Here is an 18,390-nt window from a genome sequence, read left to right on the forward strand (position 1 = left end):
ACTGGTTCTTTCTGCCCCTAGAGAGCAGGGACCGGTTCCGACTGCCCTTAGAGAGCAGGGACTGGTTCCGTCTGCCCCTAGAGAGCAGGGACTGGTTCCGACTGCCTTTAGAGAGCAGGAACTGGTTCCGTCTGCCCCTAGAGAGCAGGGACTGGTCCAACTTCCCCTAGAGAGCAGGGACTGGCTCTGCCCCTAGAGAGCAGGGACCGGTTCCGTCTTCCCTAGAGAGTAGGGACTGGCTCTGTCTGCCCCTAGAGAGCAAGGACTGTTTCTGCCCCTAGAAAGCAGTGACTGGTTCCTTCTGCCCCTAGAGAGCAGGGACCGGTTCCATCTGCCCCTAGAGAGCAGGAACCGTTTTCGTCCAACCCTACAGAGCAGTGACTGGTTCCCTCTGACCCTGGAGAGCAGGGACTGATTCCATCCGACCCTAGAGAGCAGGGACTGGTTCCGTCCAAACCTGGAGAGCAGGGACTGGTTCCCTCTGACCATAGAAAGCCGGACTGGTTCCTTCTGCCCTAGAGAGCAGGGACTGGTTCCATCTAACCATAGAGAGCAGGTTCTGTTTCCGTCCGACCATAGAGAACAGCTACTGGTTCCGTCTGACTCTAGAGAGCGGGGACTAGTTCAGTCCGACCCCAGAGAGCGGGGACTGGTTCTGTTCGACCATAGAGAGCGGGGACTGGTTCTGCCCGACCCCAGAGAGCGGGGACTGGTTCTGTTCGACCATAGAGAGCGGGGACTGGTTCTGTCCGACCATAGAGAGCAGGGACTGGTTCCATCCGACCATAGAGAGCAGGGACTGGTTCTGTCCGACCATAGAGAGCGGGGACTGGTTCCGTGGGACCATAGAGAGCAGGGACTGGTTCTGTCGGACCATAGAGAGCAGGTGCTGGTACCACCCCTCCATAGAGAGCAGGGACTGGTTCCGTCTGACCATAGAGAGCAGGGACTGGTTCCGTCTGACCATAGAGAGCAGGGACTGGTTCCGTCTGACCATAGAGAGCAGGGACTGGTTCCGTCTGACCATAGAGAGCAGGGACTGGTTCCGTCTGACCATAGAGAGCAGGGACTGGTTCCGTCTGACCATAGAGAGCAGGGACTGGTTCCCTCTGACCATAGAGAGCAGGGACTGGTTCCCTCTAACCATAGAGAGCAGGGACTGGTTCAGGGACTGGTTCCATCTGACCATAGAGAGCTGGACTGGTTCCGTCTGCCCCTAGAGAGAAGGAATTAGTTCCTGTTATCACCATCAGGACTGACCACAGGGGATATCACCATCAGGACTGACCACAGGGGATATCACCATCAGGACTGACCACAGGGGATATCACCATCAGGACTGACCACAGGGGATATCACCATCAGGACTGACCACAGGGGATATCACCATCAGGACTGACCCCAGGGGATATCACTATTTGGACACAGTGGGTCTCGTGCCTAGAGTAATTACCGTTTCTCCGGCATGTTTCCAGGTGTTTCTGTGTGGAATGTGTGGACTTGTTGGTGGGACCAGGTGCGGCTCAGGCAGCTATTAAAGAAGACCCCTGGAACTGCTACATGTGTGGGCACAAGGGTATCTACGGGTTACTGCGGAGGCGAGATGACTGGCCCTCCCGCCTGCAGCTCTTCTTCGCCAATAACCATGACCAAGAATTTGTGAGTACCCTTCATGTGATATATGCTGGACATTACATTGTATCCTGTGGTGGCGCTCTGCTGCGCAGTCATATCCGCTGCCTATATGCTGGACATTACATTGTATCATATGATGGCGCTCTGCTGCGCAGTCATATCCGCTGGCTATATGCTGGACATTACATTGTATCATGATGGCGCTCTGCTGCAAAGTCATATCCGCTGCCTATATGCTGGACATTACATTGTATCATATGATGGCGCTCTGCTGCACAGTCATATCCGCTGGCTATATGCTGGACATTACATTGTATCATATGATGGCGCTCTACTGCACAGTCATATCCGCTGGCTATATGCTGGACATTACATTGTATCATATGATGGCGCTCTGCTGCACAGTCATATGTGCTGCCTCTATGCTGGACATTACATTGTATCCTGTGGTGGCGCTCTGCTGCAAAGTCATATCCGCTGCCTATATGCAGGACATTACATTGTATCATATGATGGCGCTCTGCTGCGCAGTCATATCCGCTGCCTATATGCTGGACATTACATTGTATCCTGTGGTGGCGCTGTGCTGCGCAGTCATATCCGCTGCCTATATGCTGGACATTACATTGTATCATATGATGGCGCTCTGCTGCGAAGTCATATCCGCTGCCTATATGCTGGACATTAAATTGTATCTTGTGATGGCGCTGTGCAGTCATATCCGCTGCCTATATGCTGGACATTACATTGTGTCATATGATGGCGCTCTGCTGCGCAGTCATATCCGCTGCCTATATGCTGGACATTACATTTTATCCTGTGGTGGAGCTCTTCTGCGCAGTCATATCCGCTGCCTATATGCTGGACATTACATTGTATCATATGATGGCGCTCTGCTGCAAAGTCATATCCGCTGCCTATATGCTGGACATTACATTGTATCTTGTGATGGCGCTGTGCTGCGCAGTCATATCCGCTGCCTATATGCTGGACATTACATTGTATCATGTGATGGCGCTGTGCTGCGCAGTCATATCCGCTGCCTATATGCTGGACATTACATTGTATCATGTGATGGCGCTCTGCTGCGCAGTCATATCTGCTGCCTATATGCTGGACATTACATTGTATCCTGTGGTGGCGCTGTGTTGCGCAGTCATATCTGCTGCCTATATGCTGGACATTACATTGTATCCTGTGGTGGCGCTGTGCTGCGCAGTCATATCTGCTGCCTATATGCTGGACATTACATTGTATCGTGTGATGGCGCTCTGCTGCGCAGTCATATCTGCTGCCTATATGCTGGACATTACATTGTATCCTGTGGTGGCGCTCTGCTGCACAGTCAGATCCGCTGACTATATGCTGGACATTACATTGTATCACATGATGGCGCTCTGCTGCGCAGTCATATCCTCTGTCTATATGCTGGACATTACAGTGTATCCTATGATGGCGCTGTGCTGCGCAGTCTGACCCGATGCCTGTATGCTGAACATTACATTGTATCCTGTGGTGGCGCTGTGCTGCATAGTCATATCCGCTGCCTGTATGCTGGACATTACATTGTATCCTGTGATGGCGCTGTGCTGCACAGTCAGATCCACTGCCTGTATGCTGGACATTACATTGTATCCTATGTTCTGGGTTTGGCGTCCATTATTTTTTAATTTTCTTTTCTTTATAGGAGCCACCAAAGTTTTATCCGCCTACTATAGCTGAGAAGCGGAAGCCTATCCGAGTACTGTCTTTGTTTGATGGCATTGCAACAGGTGAGCTGGCATTGCTGGGCCAGGTGAGCTGGCATTGGGGCAGGTGAGCTGGCATTGCTGCGGCAGGTGAGCTGCCATTGGGAAAGCAGGTGAGCCGGCATTGCTGGGGCAGGGGAGCCGGCATTGCTGGGGCAGGGGAGCCGGCATTGCTGGGGCAGGGGAGCCGGCATTGCTGGGGCAGGGGAGCCGGCATTGCTGGGGCAGGTGAGCCGGCATTGCTGGGGCAGGTGAGCTGGCATTGCTGGGGCAGGTGAGCTGGCATTGCTGGGGCAGGTGAGCTGGCATTGCTGGGGCAGGTGAGCTGGCATTGCTGGGCCAGGTGAGCCGGCATTGATGGGCCAGGTGAGCCGGCATTGCTGGGCCAGGCGAGCCGGCATTGCTGGGCCAGGTGAGCCGGCATTGAGAAAGCAGGTGTGCCGGGCTTGCATCCTGTTGTCGTCTGCACTTGTATTCAGGATCTCCCTTCAGCCTACTGTGTGTGGATTCTCTGTAAGGCAGCTTTGTTTTCTCCATCCAGGTCTATTGGTGCTAAAGGATCTTGGGATCCAGGTAGACCGGTACATTGCCTCTGAGGTGTGTGAAGACTCCATCACTGTGGGAATGGTGCGACATCAGGGCAAGATAATGTATGTTGGAGATGTGCGCAACATCACCCGCAAACATGTAAGTTATAACAGTGGCTGACTGTGATGTACTGGGGGAGGGGTGGCTGCTCTGATGTACTGGGGGGGGGGGGGGGCTATATGTGATGTAGAGGGGGGCAGGATGTAATATTCAAGGGGAGGGGGCTGGTTATGATATTCTGGGGGAGGGGGGCTGACTGTGATGTACTGGGGTGGGGTGTCTGGCTGTTATGTACTGGGGTGGGGTGTCTGGCTGTTATGTACTGTGGGGGGTGTCTGGCTGTGATGTAGAGGGGGGCTGGCTGTGATGTACTGGGGGAGCAGGGCTGACTGTGAAGTACAGGGGTGGGGGGGTCTGACTGATGTACTGGGGGAGGGGGGGGGGCTGTATGTGATATTCAAGGGGAGGAGGTTGGTTATGATATTCTGGGGGAGGGGGACTGGCTGTGATGTACTGGGGGGGGGGTGTCTGGCTGAGATGTAGGGAGGGGGGCTGGCTATGATGTACTGGGGGAGCAGGGCTGACTGATGTACTGGGGGGGGGGGGGTATGGCTGTGATGTAGTACATCATAGCTGGCTATGATGTACTGGGGAGCAGGGCTGACTGTGATGTACTGGGGGGGGGGGGGGTGTCTGGCTGTGATGTAGAGGGGGGGGGGGGGGGGCTGGCTATTATGTACTGGGGGAGCAGGGCTTCCTGTGATGTACTGGGGGGGTTTCTGGCTGTGATGTAGAGGGGGGGTCTGGCTATTATGTACTGGGGGAGCAGGGCTGCCTGTGATGTACTGGGGGGGGGGTGTCTGGCTGTGATGTAGAGGGGGGGCTGGCTATGATGTACTGGGGGAGCAGGGCTGACTGATGTACTGGGGGGGGGGGGTGCTGGCTATGATGTACTGGGGGAGCAGGGCTGACTGATATACTGGGGGGGGGGTGTCTGGCTGTGATGTAGAGGGGGGGAGCTGGCTATGATGTACTGGGGGAGCAGGGCTGACTGATGTACTGGGGGGGGTGCTGGCTATGATGTACTGGGGGAGCAGGGCTGACTGATGTACTGGGGGGTGTCTGGCTGTGATGTAGAGGGGGGCTGGCTATGATGTACTGGGGGAGCAGGGCTGTCTGTGATGTACTGGGGGGGTGTCTGGCTGTGATGTAGAGGGGGGGCTGGCTATTATGTACTGGGGGAGCAGAGCTGCCTGTGATGTAATGGGGGGGTGTCTGGCTGTGATGTAGAGGGGGGGGCTGGCTATTATGTACTGGTTGAGCAGGGCTGCCTGTGATGTACTGGGGGGGGGTGTCTGGCTGTGATGTAGAGGGGGGGCTAGCTATGATGTACTGGGGGAGCAGGGCTGCCTGTGATGTACTGGGGGGGGGGGTGTCTGGCTGTGATGTAGAGGGGGGGCTAGCTATGATGTACTGGGGGAGCAGGGCTGTCTGTGATGTACTGGGGGGGGTGTCTGGCTGTGATGTAGAGGGGGGGCTGGCTATGATGTACTGGGGGAGCAGGGCTGACTGTGATGTAACGGGGGGTCGGTGTCTGGCTGTGATGTAGAGGGGGGGGCTGGCTATGATGTACTGGGGGAGCAGGGCTGACTGTGATGTAACGGGAGGGGGTGTCTGGCTGTGATGTAGAGGGGGGGCTGGCTATGATGTACTGGGGGAGCAGGGCTGATTGTTATGTACTGGGGGTGGGGGGTGTCTGACTTTGTTGTAGAGGGGGATGGCTGGCTATGATGTACTGGGGGAGCAGGGCTGACTGTGATGTACTGGGGGGGGGGGGGTCTGACTGTGATATACCCGGGGCTGTGATGTGCAGGAGGAGGCTTGTCCTGTGGCCCTAGTTAGTGTTGCAGTTGCTCATGTACTGCCGGACAGGGGTATTAATGTCTTCTCTATTTCATCTTCCCACAGATTCACGAGTGGGGCCCCTTTGACCTAGTGATTGGGGGAAGTCCGTGCAATGATCTTTCCATCGTGAACCCAGCCCGGAAAGGTCTCTTTGGTACGTGGTTCCGTCAGCGTCTGGTTTCCCAGGCTCTTACACAGAACGCTATAGAACCATAATCATTTATTTTTTACTTTGAAATTCCATAGTAAAACTGTTTGTATTAATTTACACAGACTGTTGTTGAGAACCTTAAATGTCTGCGATAGATTATACTCCTCCTGCCGCTATAATGTACTTACTCCTGGGCACTGGGCACCAGCAGCTTCTGTATCTCCTCCCCTGGAGAACGCAGTGTCCTGGATTGAGGAACGTATGAGATAACTCCAGGACACAGTCCACCCAGGTCCAGGAGGCAACAGTCTGCCTGTCCACTGTCAGCTGCTGGCCTTCCATTGTATGTACTGTGTGCTCTCTCCAGGACTAACATCCTCCTTACCTGACATCTGGAAGCTGCTGCGTAAGAGACCGATGCCCTTGGAGAGGACCCAGTGTATGCTGGCACCCCGATGTGGAGTTTGAGCTTTCATAGTTTCTCCTGGACGATTGGGACCATTTAGGAACCTAAATTATTAAAAGCCAGTGTAGAACCAGGGCACATGTTCTGCTGGAAACTGACCTTAGTACAACAAAGGTCCTCTGCATATAGAGCTTTACCTTCTAATGGACTTTTCCATGATTAGAGGACTACCTCATGATGGACCTCTCAATTTAGAGGTTTACATCATAATGGACATCTCCATATATATAGAGGACTACCTCGTGATGGACATCTCCATATATATATATATATAGAGGACTACCTCGTGATGGACCTCTCCATATCTAGAGGGCTACATTGTGATGGACCTATCCATATCTAGAGGGCTATCTCACGATGTACCTTTCAGATTAGAGGACTACCTCGTGATGGACCTCTCCATATCTAGAGGGCTACATTGTGATGGACCTATCCATATCTAGAGGGCTATCTCACGATGTACCTTTCAGTTTAGAGGACTACCTCGGGATGGACCTCTCCATATTTAGAGGGGTATTTCATGATGGGCTTCACCATATTTGGAAGGCTACCTCGTGATGAACCCCCTAATCTTTAAAGGGTTACCTTGTCTTAGGCTGCTACCTCAAGATGACGCTCTCCATGTTTAGAGGGCTACCTCATGGTTGACATCTCCATATTGAGTGGGCTAGTTCTTGATTGGCCTCTCCATTTATTTCTTCTAGAGGGCACAGGCCGGCTCTTTTTCGAGTTCTACCGTTTGCTCCATGAAGCTCGACCAAAGCAAGGTGATGACCGGCCGTTCTTCTGGCTGTTTGAGAATGTGGTGGCCATGGGCGTTAGTGATAAAAGGGACATATCTCGTTTCCTAGAGGTAAGGAAACTACCGCTGAGGAACAATTAAGGTTTGGAGCTTAAAGACAGACCGAAATTCACTTGGAAGAGTTTGGCCAACCGTGTATGTTCTATAATAAGGGCAAGAAAAGGAGATACACATGACAATGCCCAGATGATAAGCGCCTAGGGGGTTCTGTAGATGTATTTTGCACTTGGGGGCCTATTTATCTTTGGATGCAGCGGAATACCTAACATATAACATACCTCTGTGTCATGTATGTATTGATTTAAGTTATTAATGTAGTAGTCACACCTGCGTACCCGTTAAGGATATTCCGCCTGTCCACTGGTGACCACAGTGGTGGACGCTCACAGAGATGCCTCCCCATGCTCCAATCTTTCCATTGGATTTAGGCCAAAGATGGTGACCGTTGTTGGGGGCCAAGCAAGCTAAATAAGTTGTAACAATTTTTGTGGGTTTTCCAGATGTTTCACCAGTATTTAATCCAATTTAGAATTTCCATAAAAAAAAAAAAAAAAAAATTTGTGCAGAAACACACCGGTTCAGCGAAACCTGTGTGTTCTTGCCGTCCCAGCACATAAATTGTATACCACCCATTATATCTTGTTTTCCAGTCAAACCCGGTGATGATCGACGCCAGGGAGGTGTCTGCAGCGCACAGAGCCCGCTACTTCTGGGGTAACCTTCCCGGTATGAACAGGTTGGTGACAGCATGGTGAGGAGGACTGGCGTTAGGGTCCACATACATGAGAGGACTGTGCTGTCATGTCATTTGCTGTAGGTTGCTTGTCAATCATCTAGCTGTTATCACTTCGGAGATGGGCTATCGGGCGGTAGAGGTAATGAAGGGGTTACTAGAGAAATAGTGGTTAGACCAGATTAGTGTCCCTGGTTACATCATACATGAGGCTTATTGCACAACCCTCATGCTGGGACTGTACGGGTGACGCAGGGACAAGTTCCCCCACCATGTGATGAATCTCCTGCTCACAAAGGACTTGGCATGGCCTGGGGCAGTAGCGTCCTGGCACAAACATAACAGGCTGCGGTGCCTTTGACTGCCAACATCTCTGTGAGAGATATGCAGAATATCCGCTAAAAATACCAGTGTTGCTCATATTTGTTATATAAATTCAAATAAAAAATGGGTACTTGTTTCCTAGCACGGCCACATATCTTATGGATCGTGTACCTTTAGTTAAGGTACACGATCCATAAGATGGACCCGATTTCCTTTGAAATCAGGTCCATTTGGCCGGCTAGGACAAAATATCGGGGGCATCGCGTCGGTCGGGACCGTTAACAATGGTCCCGACGCGATGCCCGCGATTTCCCCATAGGCTTCAATGTTAAAAAATATTTTAACATTGAAATCGTGTCGGGAAAGGTAAAATATCGGGGGCATCGCGTCGGTCGGAACCATTAACATAGGTCCCGACGCGATGCCCGCGATTTCCCCATAGGCTTCAATGTTAAAAAATATTTAAACATTGAAATCGTGTCGGGAAAGGTAAAATATCGGGGGCATCGCGTCGGTCGGGACCATTAACATAGGTCCCGACGCGATGCCCCCGATTTTTACATAGGCTTCAATGTTAAAAGATTTTTTAACATTGAAATCCTGAAAAAATGTGAAATGGGCCAATATGACCCATTTCACATTTTAGATGTCCCCGTCGTCACCCCACGATAGACGCCAACCCGAAGCGTGGCGAGCGCAGCGAGCCCGCGAGGGGCGACGGTGCGCGTCCTCCGACCTTTTCATTCCCCTACTATCCACGTCGGCGTGGAGTTGAGAATAGAATAGTGTGGCGAGCGCAGCGAGCCACCGAGCCCGAAGCGTGGCGAGCGCAGCGAACCCCGCGAGGGGACGCGGATACCTTCATACCTTTATACGCGTCCCCTCGCGGGCTTCACAGGTGTCCGTGGCGACGCGGACACCTGTGAAGTCCGCTGCTCTCGCCACACTATTCTATTCTCAACTCCACGCCGACGTGGATAGTAGGGGAATGAAAAGGTCGGAGGACGCGCACCGCCGCCCCTCGCGGGCTCGCTGCGCTCGCCACGCTTCGGGTTGGCGTCTATCGTGGGGTGGGGTGTACGCCGTGACATTTGGGGGGGTTGGGATTATTTTACATTGAATCCAATGTAAAATCGGGTCCCAGGGACCCGATTTACATTTAATTCAAAAAAAAAAATCGGGTCCAAAATCGGTCGGTCGCGACGATCGCATCGCATGCGACCAAATCGCATGCGATGCGATCGACCCGATTTTTCCGACACGACCACCCCGATGTAAATCGGTGTGGCCGTGCTAGGAAACAAGTACCAAAAAATGTTATGTAATAAAAGATTCTATTTCCTATGTAAGGTGACATTACCCGTCATTATGGTGAATAAAGATGTTTGCTGGGCAATTTTCACACCTATTTGACAAATTCACTTGGCGCTCAAATGGTTAATACAAAATCAACCCGCATGGCGCTGTAAGTCTGTATGACTGCGACTGCTCCGTGACTGCACGTATGCGGGCTGTTACATGTGCGCCGCCCAGTCGCTTCTCTTACACGCACTGAGGAACGCGCTCGCTTCCAGCATCTGCGTCCCACTCCCTATGGGGGAGGCGGTAGCCGTTGGTTTGATAACTGGGTTTGGAGGCCAGAAGGCTGTCGGGATGTATACATGGGCTATGGCGCATTCTGGTTGACTCGCTCGGATGCGAATTCGCACCATTGTGTGTCCACCAGAACCCGCCCTGCAAATGGCAGGCAGTCCGTCCCCCCCATTCGCGCGCCGCGCTCATTTGTACGGCCTGTGAATGGATGTTTTACATAAACATCCATTCACAGGCCGGTGGGAAACTCGCCAACCATCGATAGATGTGGTGTGTGCATATATAAAGTGTCTCTCAGGAAATGGGCAGGTAGCCTGTCCCCGGCGCCCACGTCACCGGGCGATTTCTATGGGAACACCCGCATTTTCATCGGAACTCCCATGAAACGCTGGGCGTGTACCCCAGCCCGCTGCCCCCGCCCACAATGTTGGGTGCGTGCACCCCGGCGAACACTCTGTCTGGACCCGTGCGAATGCACACCCATGGCCGAACAGACCTGAATAAGGACCTATGTACGATGTGTGCACCACTGTTATCTACCATATGGATTTGTCAGCTTTGTCACTCATTGCCGTCGGCAGCTAAACCTTCTGTGACGCCGCGATACTAAGGGGGAGATGTATGAAGCAGTGATAAGGGAGGAGAAGTGATAAAGTTCCTGGTACTTTATCACCGGCCAATCAGCTCCTGACGGCTAAGTGACAGGCTGGGTTAATAAAGGGACAGTCAGGAGCTGATTGGCCGGTGATATAGCACCAATCAGCTCCTGACTGTCCCTTTATTAACCCAGCCTGTCACTTAGCCATCAGGATCTGATTGGCCGGTGATAAAGTACCAGGAACTTTATCACTTCTCCTCCCTTATCACTGCTTCATACGTCTCCCCCTGAGATCTCCCGGTGTAGGAGTACTGACTGTGTCCACGCTTCGCTGCTTCTAATTGGTCCTTTGTTTCTGTGTCTCAGGCCTCTGGCGTCCACAGTTAATGACAGGCTGGACTTACAGGACTGCCTGGAACACGGCCGGATAGCCAAGGTGAGGAGGGTTCTTATTAGGTTATTGTAAGGGGGCTTCATGTACCCGTACAGTGTATCCCGCCATAGCTCTCATAATCAGTGCTATAAGATTGTGTTATTATGAAGTTATAGCAATGGATGCAGCCATTGGTCATGCTGATTTCAGATGCTTCTGCTGTCAAGCCCCTCCCTATTTTTTAAGCTCCGCCCTTTCCTGTCAAGTGCCAGTAACCCCGGCAAAAGCTCGCACTACGCTTACTGTGTCTGACAACGTTGTATGTAGTAGTCTCACCGGTTACATATATGAAGTGCCGCTTGCAGTCAGAAAACTAATTGGTCGCTGTTGTTGTGCTGTATCGCAGCTCCTTTGCAGTGCGCCAATCACCTGCTTCCGTTGAGGCAGCCATTTTGTGGTATTAAGCAGCCATTTTGTATTACTTCGGACTTGCGATGTAGTAGGAGTTAGATGAATTTTTTTTATGACCGCTGCCAATAACCAAAGCTAAGAGGCGCGAGGTACGAGGCTAGCCTGTATTGTTGGTAAAGCCACAACATGGCTGCCTCTGTGTGTGGAGACGCGCACTGCAAAGGACGGGTCTATGTGGAATATGTCTCTGCTAAATGAATGTAATAAACCTGAATATTCTGTCCTCATTATAAGTCCTGGCAGAGAGACAGGGCCGCTCCGTATGTGACACTGGCACAGGAAAGATGCCAGTCATTAGCAGAGTGTACCCAACCAATTCAGAATGCTACAGGCCCCTCACCCCCCGCTGTCCATGCTGACACCACCTCGTATCATGTGCACAGTGCCCGCCATCATCTTGTCCACCCTGATACTGGGTGCTGGCGGCAGAATGCTACAGGCCCCTCACCCCCCCCCGCTGTCCATGCCGTCACCCCGTATCATGTGCACAGTGCCCGCCATCATCTTGTCCACCCTGATACTGGGTGCTGGCGGCAGAATGCTACAGGCCCCTCACCCCCCCCCCCCGCTGTCCATGCCGTCACCACCCCGTATCATGTGCACAGTGCCGCCATCATCTTGTCCACCCTGATACTGGGTGCTGGCGGCAGAATGCTACAGGCCCCTCACCCCCCGCTGTCCATGCCGTCACCCCGTATCATGTGCACAGTGCCGCCATCATCTTGTCCACCCTGATACTGGGTGCTGGTGGCAGAATACTACAGGCCCCTTACCCCCCGCTGCCCATGCCGTCACCACCCCGTATCATGTGCACAGTGCCGCCATCATCTAGTCCACCCTGATACTGGGTGCTGGCGGCAGAATGCTACAGGCCCCTCACCCCCGCTGTCCATGCTGACACCACCTCGTATCATGTGCACAGTGCCCGCCATCATCTTGTCCACCCTGATACTGGGTGCTGGCGGCAGAATGCTACAGGCCCCTCACCCCCCGCTGTCCATGCCGTCACCCCGTATCATGTGCACAGTGCCGCCATCATCTATTACACCCTGATACTGGGTGCTGGTGGCAGAATGCTACAGGCCCCTCACCCCCCGCTGTCCATGCCGTCACCCCGTATCATGTGCACAGTGCCGCCATCATCTATTACACCCTGATACTGGGTGCTGGTGGCAGAATGCTACAGGCCCCTCACCCCCGCTGTCCATGCCGTCACCCCGTATCATGTGCACAGTGCCCGCCATCATCTTGTCCACCCTGATACTGGGTGCTGGTGGCAGAATGCTACAGTCCCCTCACCCCCCGCTGTCCATGCCGTCACCCCGTATCATGTGCACAGTGCCCGCCATCATCTTGTCCACCCTGATACTGGGTGCTGGCGGCAGAATGCTACAGGCCCCTCACCCCCCGCTGTCCATGCCATCACCCCGTATCATGTGCACAGTGCCCGCCATCATCTTGTCCACCCTGATACTGGGTGCTGGTGGCAGAATGCTACAGTCCCCTCACCCCCCGCTGTCCATGCCGTCACCCCGTATCATGTGCACAGTGCCCGCCATCATCTTGTCCACCCTGATACTGGGTGCTGGTGGCAGAATGCTACAGTCCCCTCACCCCCCGCTGTCCATGCCGTCACCCCGTATCATGTGCACAGTGCCCGCCATCATCTTGTCCACCCTGATACTGGGTGCTGGCGGCAGAATGCTACAGGCCCCTCACCCCCCGCTGTCCATGCCGTCACCACCCCGTATCATGTGCACAGTGCCGCCATCATCTTGTCCACCCTGATACTGGGTGCTGGCGGCAGAATGCTACAGGCCCCTCACCCCCGCTGTCCATGCCGTCACCCCGTATCATGTGCACAGTGCCCGCCATCATCTTGTCCACCCTGATACTGGGTGCTGGTGGCAGAATGCTACAGGCCCCTCACCCCCCGCTGTCCATGCCGTCACCCCGTATCATGTGCACAGTGCCGCCATCATCTTGTCCACCCTGATACTGGCTGCTGGCAGCAGAATGCTACAGTCCTCACCCCCGCTGCCCATGCCGTCACCACCCCGTATCATGTGCACAGTGCCCGCCATCATCTTGTCCACCCTGATACTGGCTGCTGGCAGCAGAATGCTACAGGACCCTCACCCCCCGCTGTCCATGCCGTCACCACCCCGTATCATGTGCACAGTGCCGCCATCATCTAGTCCACCCTGATACTGGGTGCTGGTGGCAGAATGCTACAGGACCCTCACCCCTCGCTGTCCATGCCGTCACCCCGTATCATGTGCACAGTGCCGCCATCATCTTGTCCACCCTGATACTGGGTGCTGGCGGCAGAATGCTACAGGCCCCTCACCCCCCGCTGTCCATGCCGTCACCACCCCGTATCATGTGCACAGTGCCCGCCATCATCTAGTCCACCCTGATACTGGGTGCTGGTGGCAGAATGCTACAGGCCCCTCACCCCCCGCTGTCCATGCCGTCACCACCCCGTATCATGTGCACAGTGCCGCCATCATCTTGTCCACCCTGATACTGGGTGCTGGCGGCAGAATGCTACAGGCCCCTCACCCCCCGCTGTCCATGCCGTCACCCCGTATCATGTGCACAGTGCCGCCATCATCTTGTCCACCCTGATACTGGGTGCTGGCGGCAGAATGCTACAGGCTCCTCACCCCCCGCTGTCCATGCCGTCACCCCCCCGTATCATGTGCACAGTGCCCGTCATCATCTATTACACCCTGATACTGGGTGCTGGCGGCAGAATGCTACAGGCCCCTCACCCCCCGCTGTCCATGCCGTCACCCCGTATCATGTGCACAGTGCCGCCATCATCTTGTCCACCCTGATACTGGGTGCTGGCGGCAGAATGCTACAGGCCCCTCACCCCCCGCTGTCCATGCCGTCACCCCGTATCATGTGCACAGTGCCGCCATCATCTTGTCCACCCTGATACTGGGTGCTGGCGGCAGAATGCTACAGGCTCCTCACCCCCCGCTGTCCATGCCGTCACCACCCCGTATCATGTGCACAGTGCCGCCATCATCTTGTCCACCCTGATACTGGGTGCTGGCGGCAGAATGCTACAGGCCCCTCACCCCCCGCTGTCCATGCCGTCACCCCGTATCATGTGCACAGTGCCGCCATCATCTTGTCCACCCTGATACTGGGTGCTGGCGGCAGAATGCTACAGGCTCCTCACCCCCCGCTGTCCATGCCGTCACCCCGTATCATGTACACAGTGCCACCATCATCTAGTCCACCCTGATACTGGGTGCTGGTGGCAGAATGCTACAGGCCCCTCACCCCCCGCTGTCCATGCCGTCACCACCCCGTATCATGTGCACAGTGCCCGCCATCATCTTGTCCACCCTGATACTGGGTGCTGGTGGCAGAATGCTACAGGCCCCTCACCCCCGCTGTCCATGTCGTCACCACCCCGTATCATGTGCACAGTGCCGCCATCATCTAGTCCACCCTGATACTGGGTGCTGGTGGCAGAATGCTACAGGCCCCTCACCCCCCGCTGTCCATGCCGTCACCCCGTATCATGTGCACAGTGCCACCATCATCTAGTCCACCCTGATACTGGGTGCTGGTGGCAGAATGCTACAGGCTCCTCACCCCCCGCTGTCCATGCCGTCACCCCGTATCATGTGCACAGTGCCACCATCATCTAGTCCACCCTGATACTGGGTGCTGGTGGCAGAATGCTACAGGCCCCTCACCCCCCGCTGTCCATGCCGTCACCACCCCGTATCATGTGCACAGTGCCCGCCATCATCTTGTCCACCCTGATACTGGGTGCTGGTGGCAGAATGCTACAGGCCCCTCACCCCCCGCTGTCCATGCCGTCACCACCCCGTATCATGTGCACAGTGCCGCCATCATCTAGTCCACCCTGATACTGGGTGCTGGTGGCAGAATGCTACAGGCCCCTCACCCCCCGCTGTCCATGCCGTCACCCCGTATCATGTGCACAGTGCCGCCATCATCTAGTCCACCCTGATACTGGGTGCTGGTGGCAGAATGCTACAGGCCCCTCACCCCCCGCTGTCCATGCCGTCACCCCGTATCATGTGCACAGTGCCGCCATCATCTTGTCCACCCTGATACTGGGTGCTGGCGGCAGAATGCTACAGGCCCCTCACCCCCCGCTGTCCATGTCGTCACCACCCAGTATCATGTGCACAGTGCCCGCCATCATCTTGTCCACCCTGATACTGGGTGCTGGTGGCAGAATGCTACAGGCCCCTCACCCCCCGCTGTCCATGCCGTCACCCCGTATCATGTGCACAGTGCTGCCATCATCTTGTCCACCCTGATACTGGGTGCTGGCGGCAGAATGCTACAGGCTCCTCACCCCCCGCTGTCCATGCCGTCACCCCGTATCATGTGCACAGTGCCACCATCATCTAGTCCACCCTGATACTGGGTGCTGGCGGCAGAATGCTACAGGCCCCTCACCCCCCGCTGTCCATGCCGTCACCCAGTATCATGTGCACAGTGCCCGCCATCATCTTGTCCACCCTGATACTGGGTGCTGGCGGCAGAATGCTACAGGCTCCTCACCCCCCGCTGTCCATGCCGTCACCACCCCGTATCATGTGCACAGTGCCGCCATCATCTAGTCCACCCTGATACTGGGTGCTGGCGGCAGAATGCTACAGGCCCCTCACCCCCCGCTGTCCATGCCGTCACCACCCCGTATCATGTGCACAGTGCCCGCCATCATCTAGTCCACCCTGATACTGGGTGCTGGCGGCAGAATGCTACAGGCCCCTCACCCCCCACTGTCCATGCCGTCACCACCCCGTATCATGTGCTCCCCCTATAATCTGGTCGCCCCTTCTATTGGGCACTGGTAGCAGAATGCCCGCGCCCTGCACTGTCACACTCTGCCAGCTGATGTACCAGGGGATATTGGGTCTATTACATTCCTTTGGATAGAAATCACATGGACGCGGCACCAATGTGATGGACGACTGGTCCCTGAATTGTCATCACAGTTATAAAACTGTCTTCTCCAGTTTAGCAAAGTCCGAACCATCACCACTAGGTCTAACTCCATCAAACAGGGCAAGGACCAGCATTTCCCCGTCTTCATGAATGAGAAGGAGGACATCCTGTGGTGCACGGAGATGGAGCGGTGAGTAAACTGGGGTGGGGGATTTGGGGGGCCACTTACTGTCCCCAGACTGTGCTGTGACAAATGAACCATGACCCCATTACATATACATGATATAACGTTCTGCTATGTCCGGTACACAAGAGGGAATAGTGTAATAGTGTATTGTTACTGCATATACAGCAGCCGTACAATCCGGATACAGGACCGTAATAATATACAGCATCCATACAATCCGGATACAGGACCGTAATAATATACAGCATCCGCACAATCCAGATACAGGACCGTAATAATATACATCGTCCGTACAATCCAGATACAGGACCGTAATAATATACAGCGTCCGTACAATCCGGATACAGGACCGTAATAATATACAGCATCCATACAATCTGGATACAGGACCGTAATAATATACAGCATCCATACAATCCAGATACAGGACCATAATAATATACAGTGTCTGTACAATCCGGATACACAACCGTATTAATATACAGTGTCCGGATAAAAAAATGTAATAATATACAGCATCCATACAATCCAGATACAGGACCGTAATAATATACAGCGTCCGTACAATCCGGATACAGGACTGTAATAATATACAGCGTCCGTACAATCCGGATACAGGACCGTAATAATATACAGCATCCATACAATCCAGATACAGGACCGTAATAATATACAGCATCCATACAATCCAGATACAGGACCGTAATAATATACAGCGTCTGTACAATCTGGATACAGGTCCGTAATAATATACAGCATCCATACAATCCAGATACAGGACCATAATAATATACAGCGTCTGTACAATCCGGATACGCAACCGTAATAATATACAGCGTCCGAATACAAAACCGTAATAATATACAGCATCCATACAATCCAGATACAGGACCGTAATAATATACTGCGTCCGTACAATCTGGATACAGGACCGTAATAATATACAGCATCCATACAATCCAGATACAGGACCGTAATAATATACTGCGTCCGTACAATCCAGATACAGGACCGTATTAATATACAGCCTCCGTACAATCCAGATACAGGACCGTAATAATATACTGCGTCCGTACAATCTGGATACAGGACCGTAATAATATACAGCATCCATACAATCCAGATACAGGACCGTAATAATATACTGCGTCCGTACAATCCAGATACAGGACCGTATTAATATACAGTGTCCATAGAATCCGGATTCAGGACCGTAATAATATACAGCGTCCGTACAATCCGGATACAGGACCGTAATAATATACAGCGTCCGTACAATCCGGATACAGGACCGTAATAATATACAGGGTCCGTACAATCCGGATACAGGACTGTAACGTAACATACTATCGCTGCAATGCTTATGACATTAAGGGTTTATTATAAAATAGTCCCGATAGTGATTCTAATATTATTATTCTTTAAGTCTCTTATAGAGCGCAGACAATTCAGTTGCGGGTTACGCTGGGTACACATTACACGATGAGCTGAACGATGTGGCCGCTCCCGTCAGATTGGGATTTTAGAACCGCTCCCATGAGTGCTTCATCGTGTCTTCAGTTTGATTGTGCGTGCAGTTAGTGGCGCCATGCTGACTATTCTGGCATGGCCGGGTCACGTCGTTCAGGCGATCCTTGCGCGCTAAGTGCGTACATATAGGATCCCCATTGCTCGCGATATTGTCAGCTAATGTTTATACAGTTTTACAATTGGAGACAATAGTGATGAAACAAATGTGGGTAGTTAACGATGGACATAGAGGAAGGAGGGCCCTGCTCGCAGGCTTACACTCTATAGGGGAATAGGCACTGATACACAAGGGCAGGTGGTATCTATGGTATTCTGGTCACCAGAGGCTCTTGG

General features: G+C 53.4%; 1 protein-coding gene across 6 annotated transcripts in view; it reads left to right on the top strand.

Annotated features, from left to right (window-relative positions):
- The window catches only part of LOC146064915 (DNA (cytosine-5)-methyltransferase 3A-like), a 196,320-nt gene that overhangs the window by 168,282 nt on the left and 9,648 nt on the right, over positions 1-18,390 (top strand). For 3 of the 6 annotated variants that reach the window (XM_083178924.1, XM_083178928.1, XM_083178929.1), the window contains 8 exons: positions 1,476-1,659; positions 3,323-3,407; positions 3,925-4,070; positions 5,940-6,030; positions 7,198-7,346; positions 7,946-8,046; positions 10,910-10,979; positions 16,412-16,530. In XM_083178924.1, coding sequence (XP_083035050.1) covers positions 1,476-1,659; positions 3,323-3,407; positions 3,925-4,070; positions 5,940-6,030; positions 7,198-7,346; positions 7,946-8,046; positions 10,910-10,979; positions 16,412-16,530 — 945 coding nt within the window. The remainder of the gene's footprint in view (positions 1-1,475; positions 1,660-3,322; positions 3,408-3,924; positions 4,071-5,939; positions 6,031-7,197; positions 7,347-7,945; positions 8,047-10,909; positions 10,980-16,411; positions 16,531-18,390) is intronic. The other 3 variants (XM_083178926.1, XM_083178925.1, XM_083178927.1) reach the window with 3 other exon arrangements.

This window comes from Crinia signifera, chromosome 3 (genome assembly GCF_055691185.1).
Source record: "Crinia signifera chromosome 3, ASM5569118v1, whole genome shotgun sequence".
In the NCBI taxonomy this organism is placed as follows: domain Eukaryota; kingdom Metazoa; phylum Chordata; class Amphibia; order Anura; family Myobatrachidae; genus Crinia; species Crinia signifera.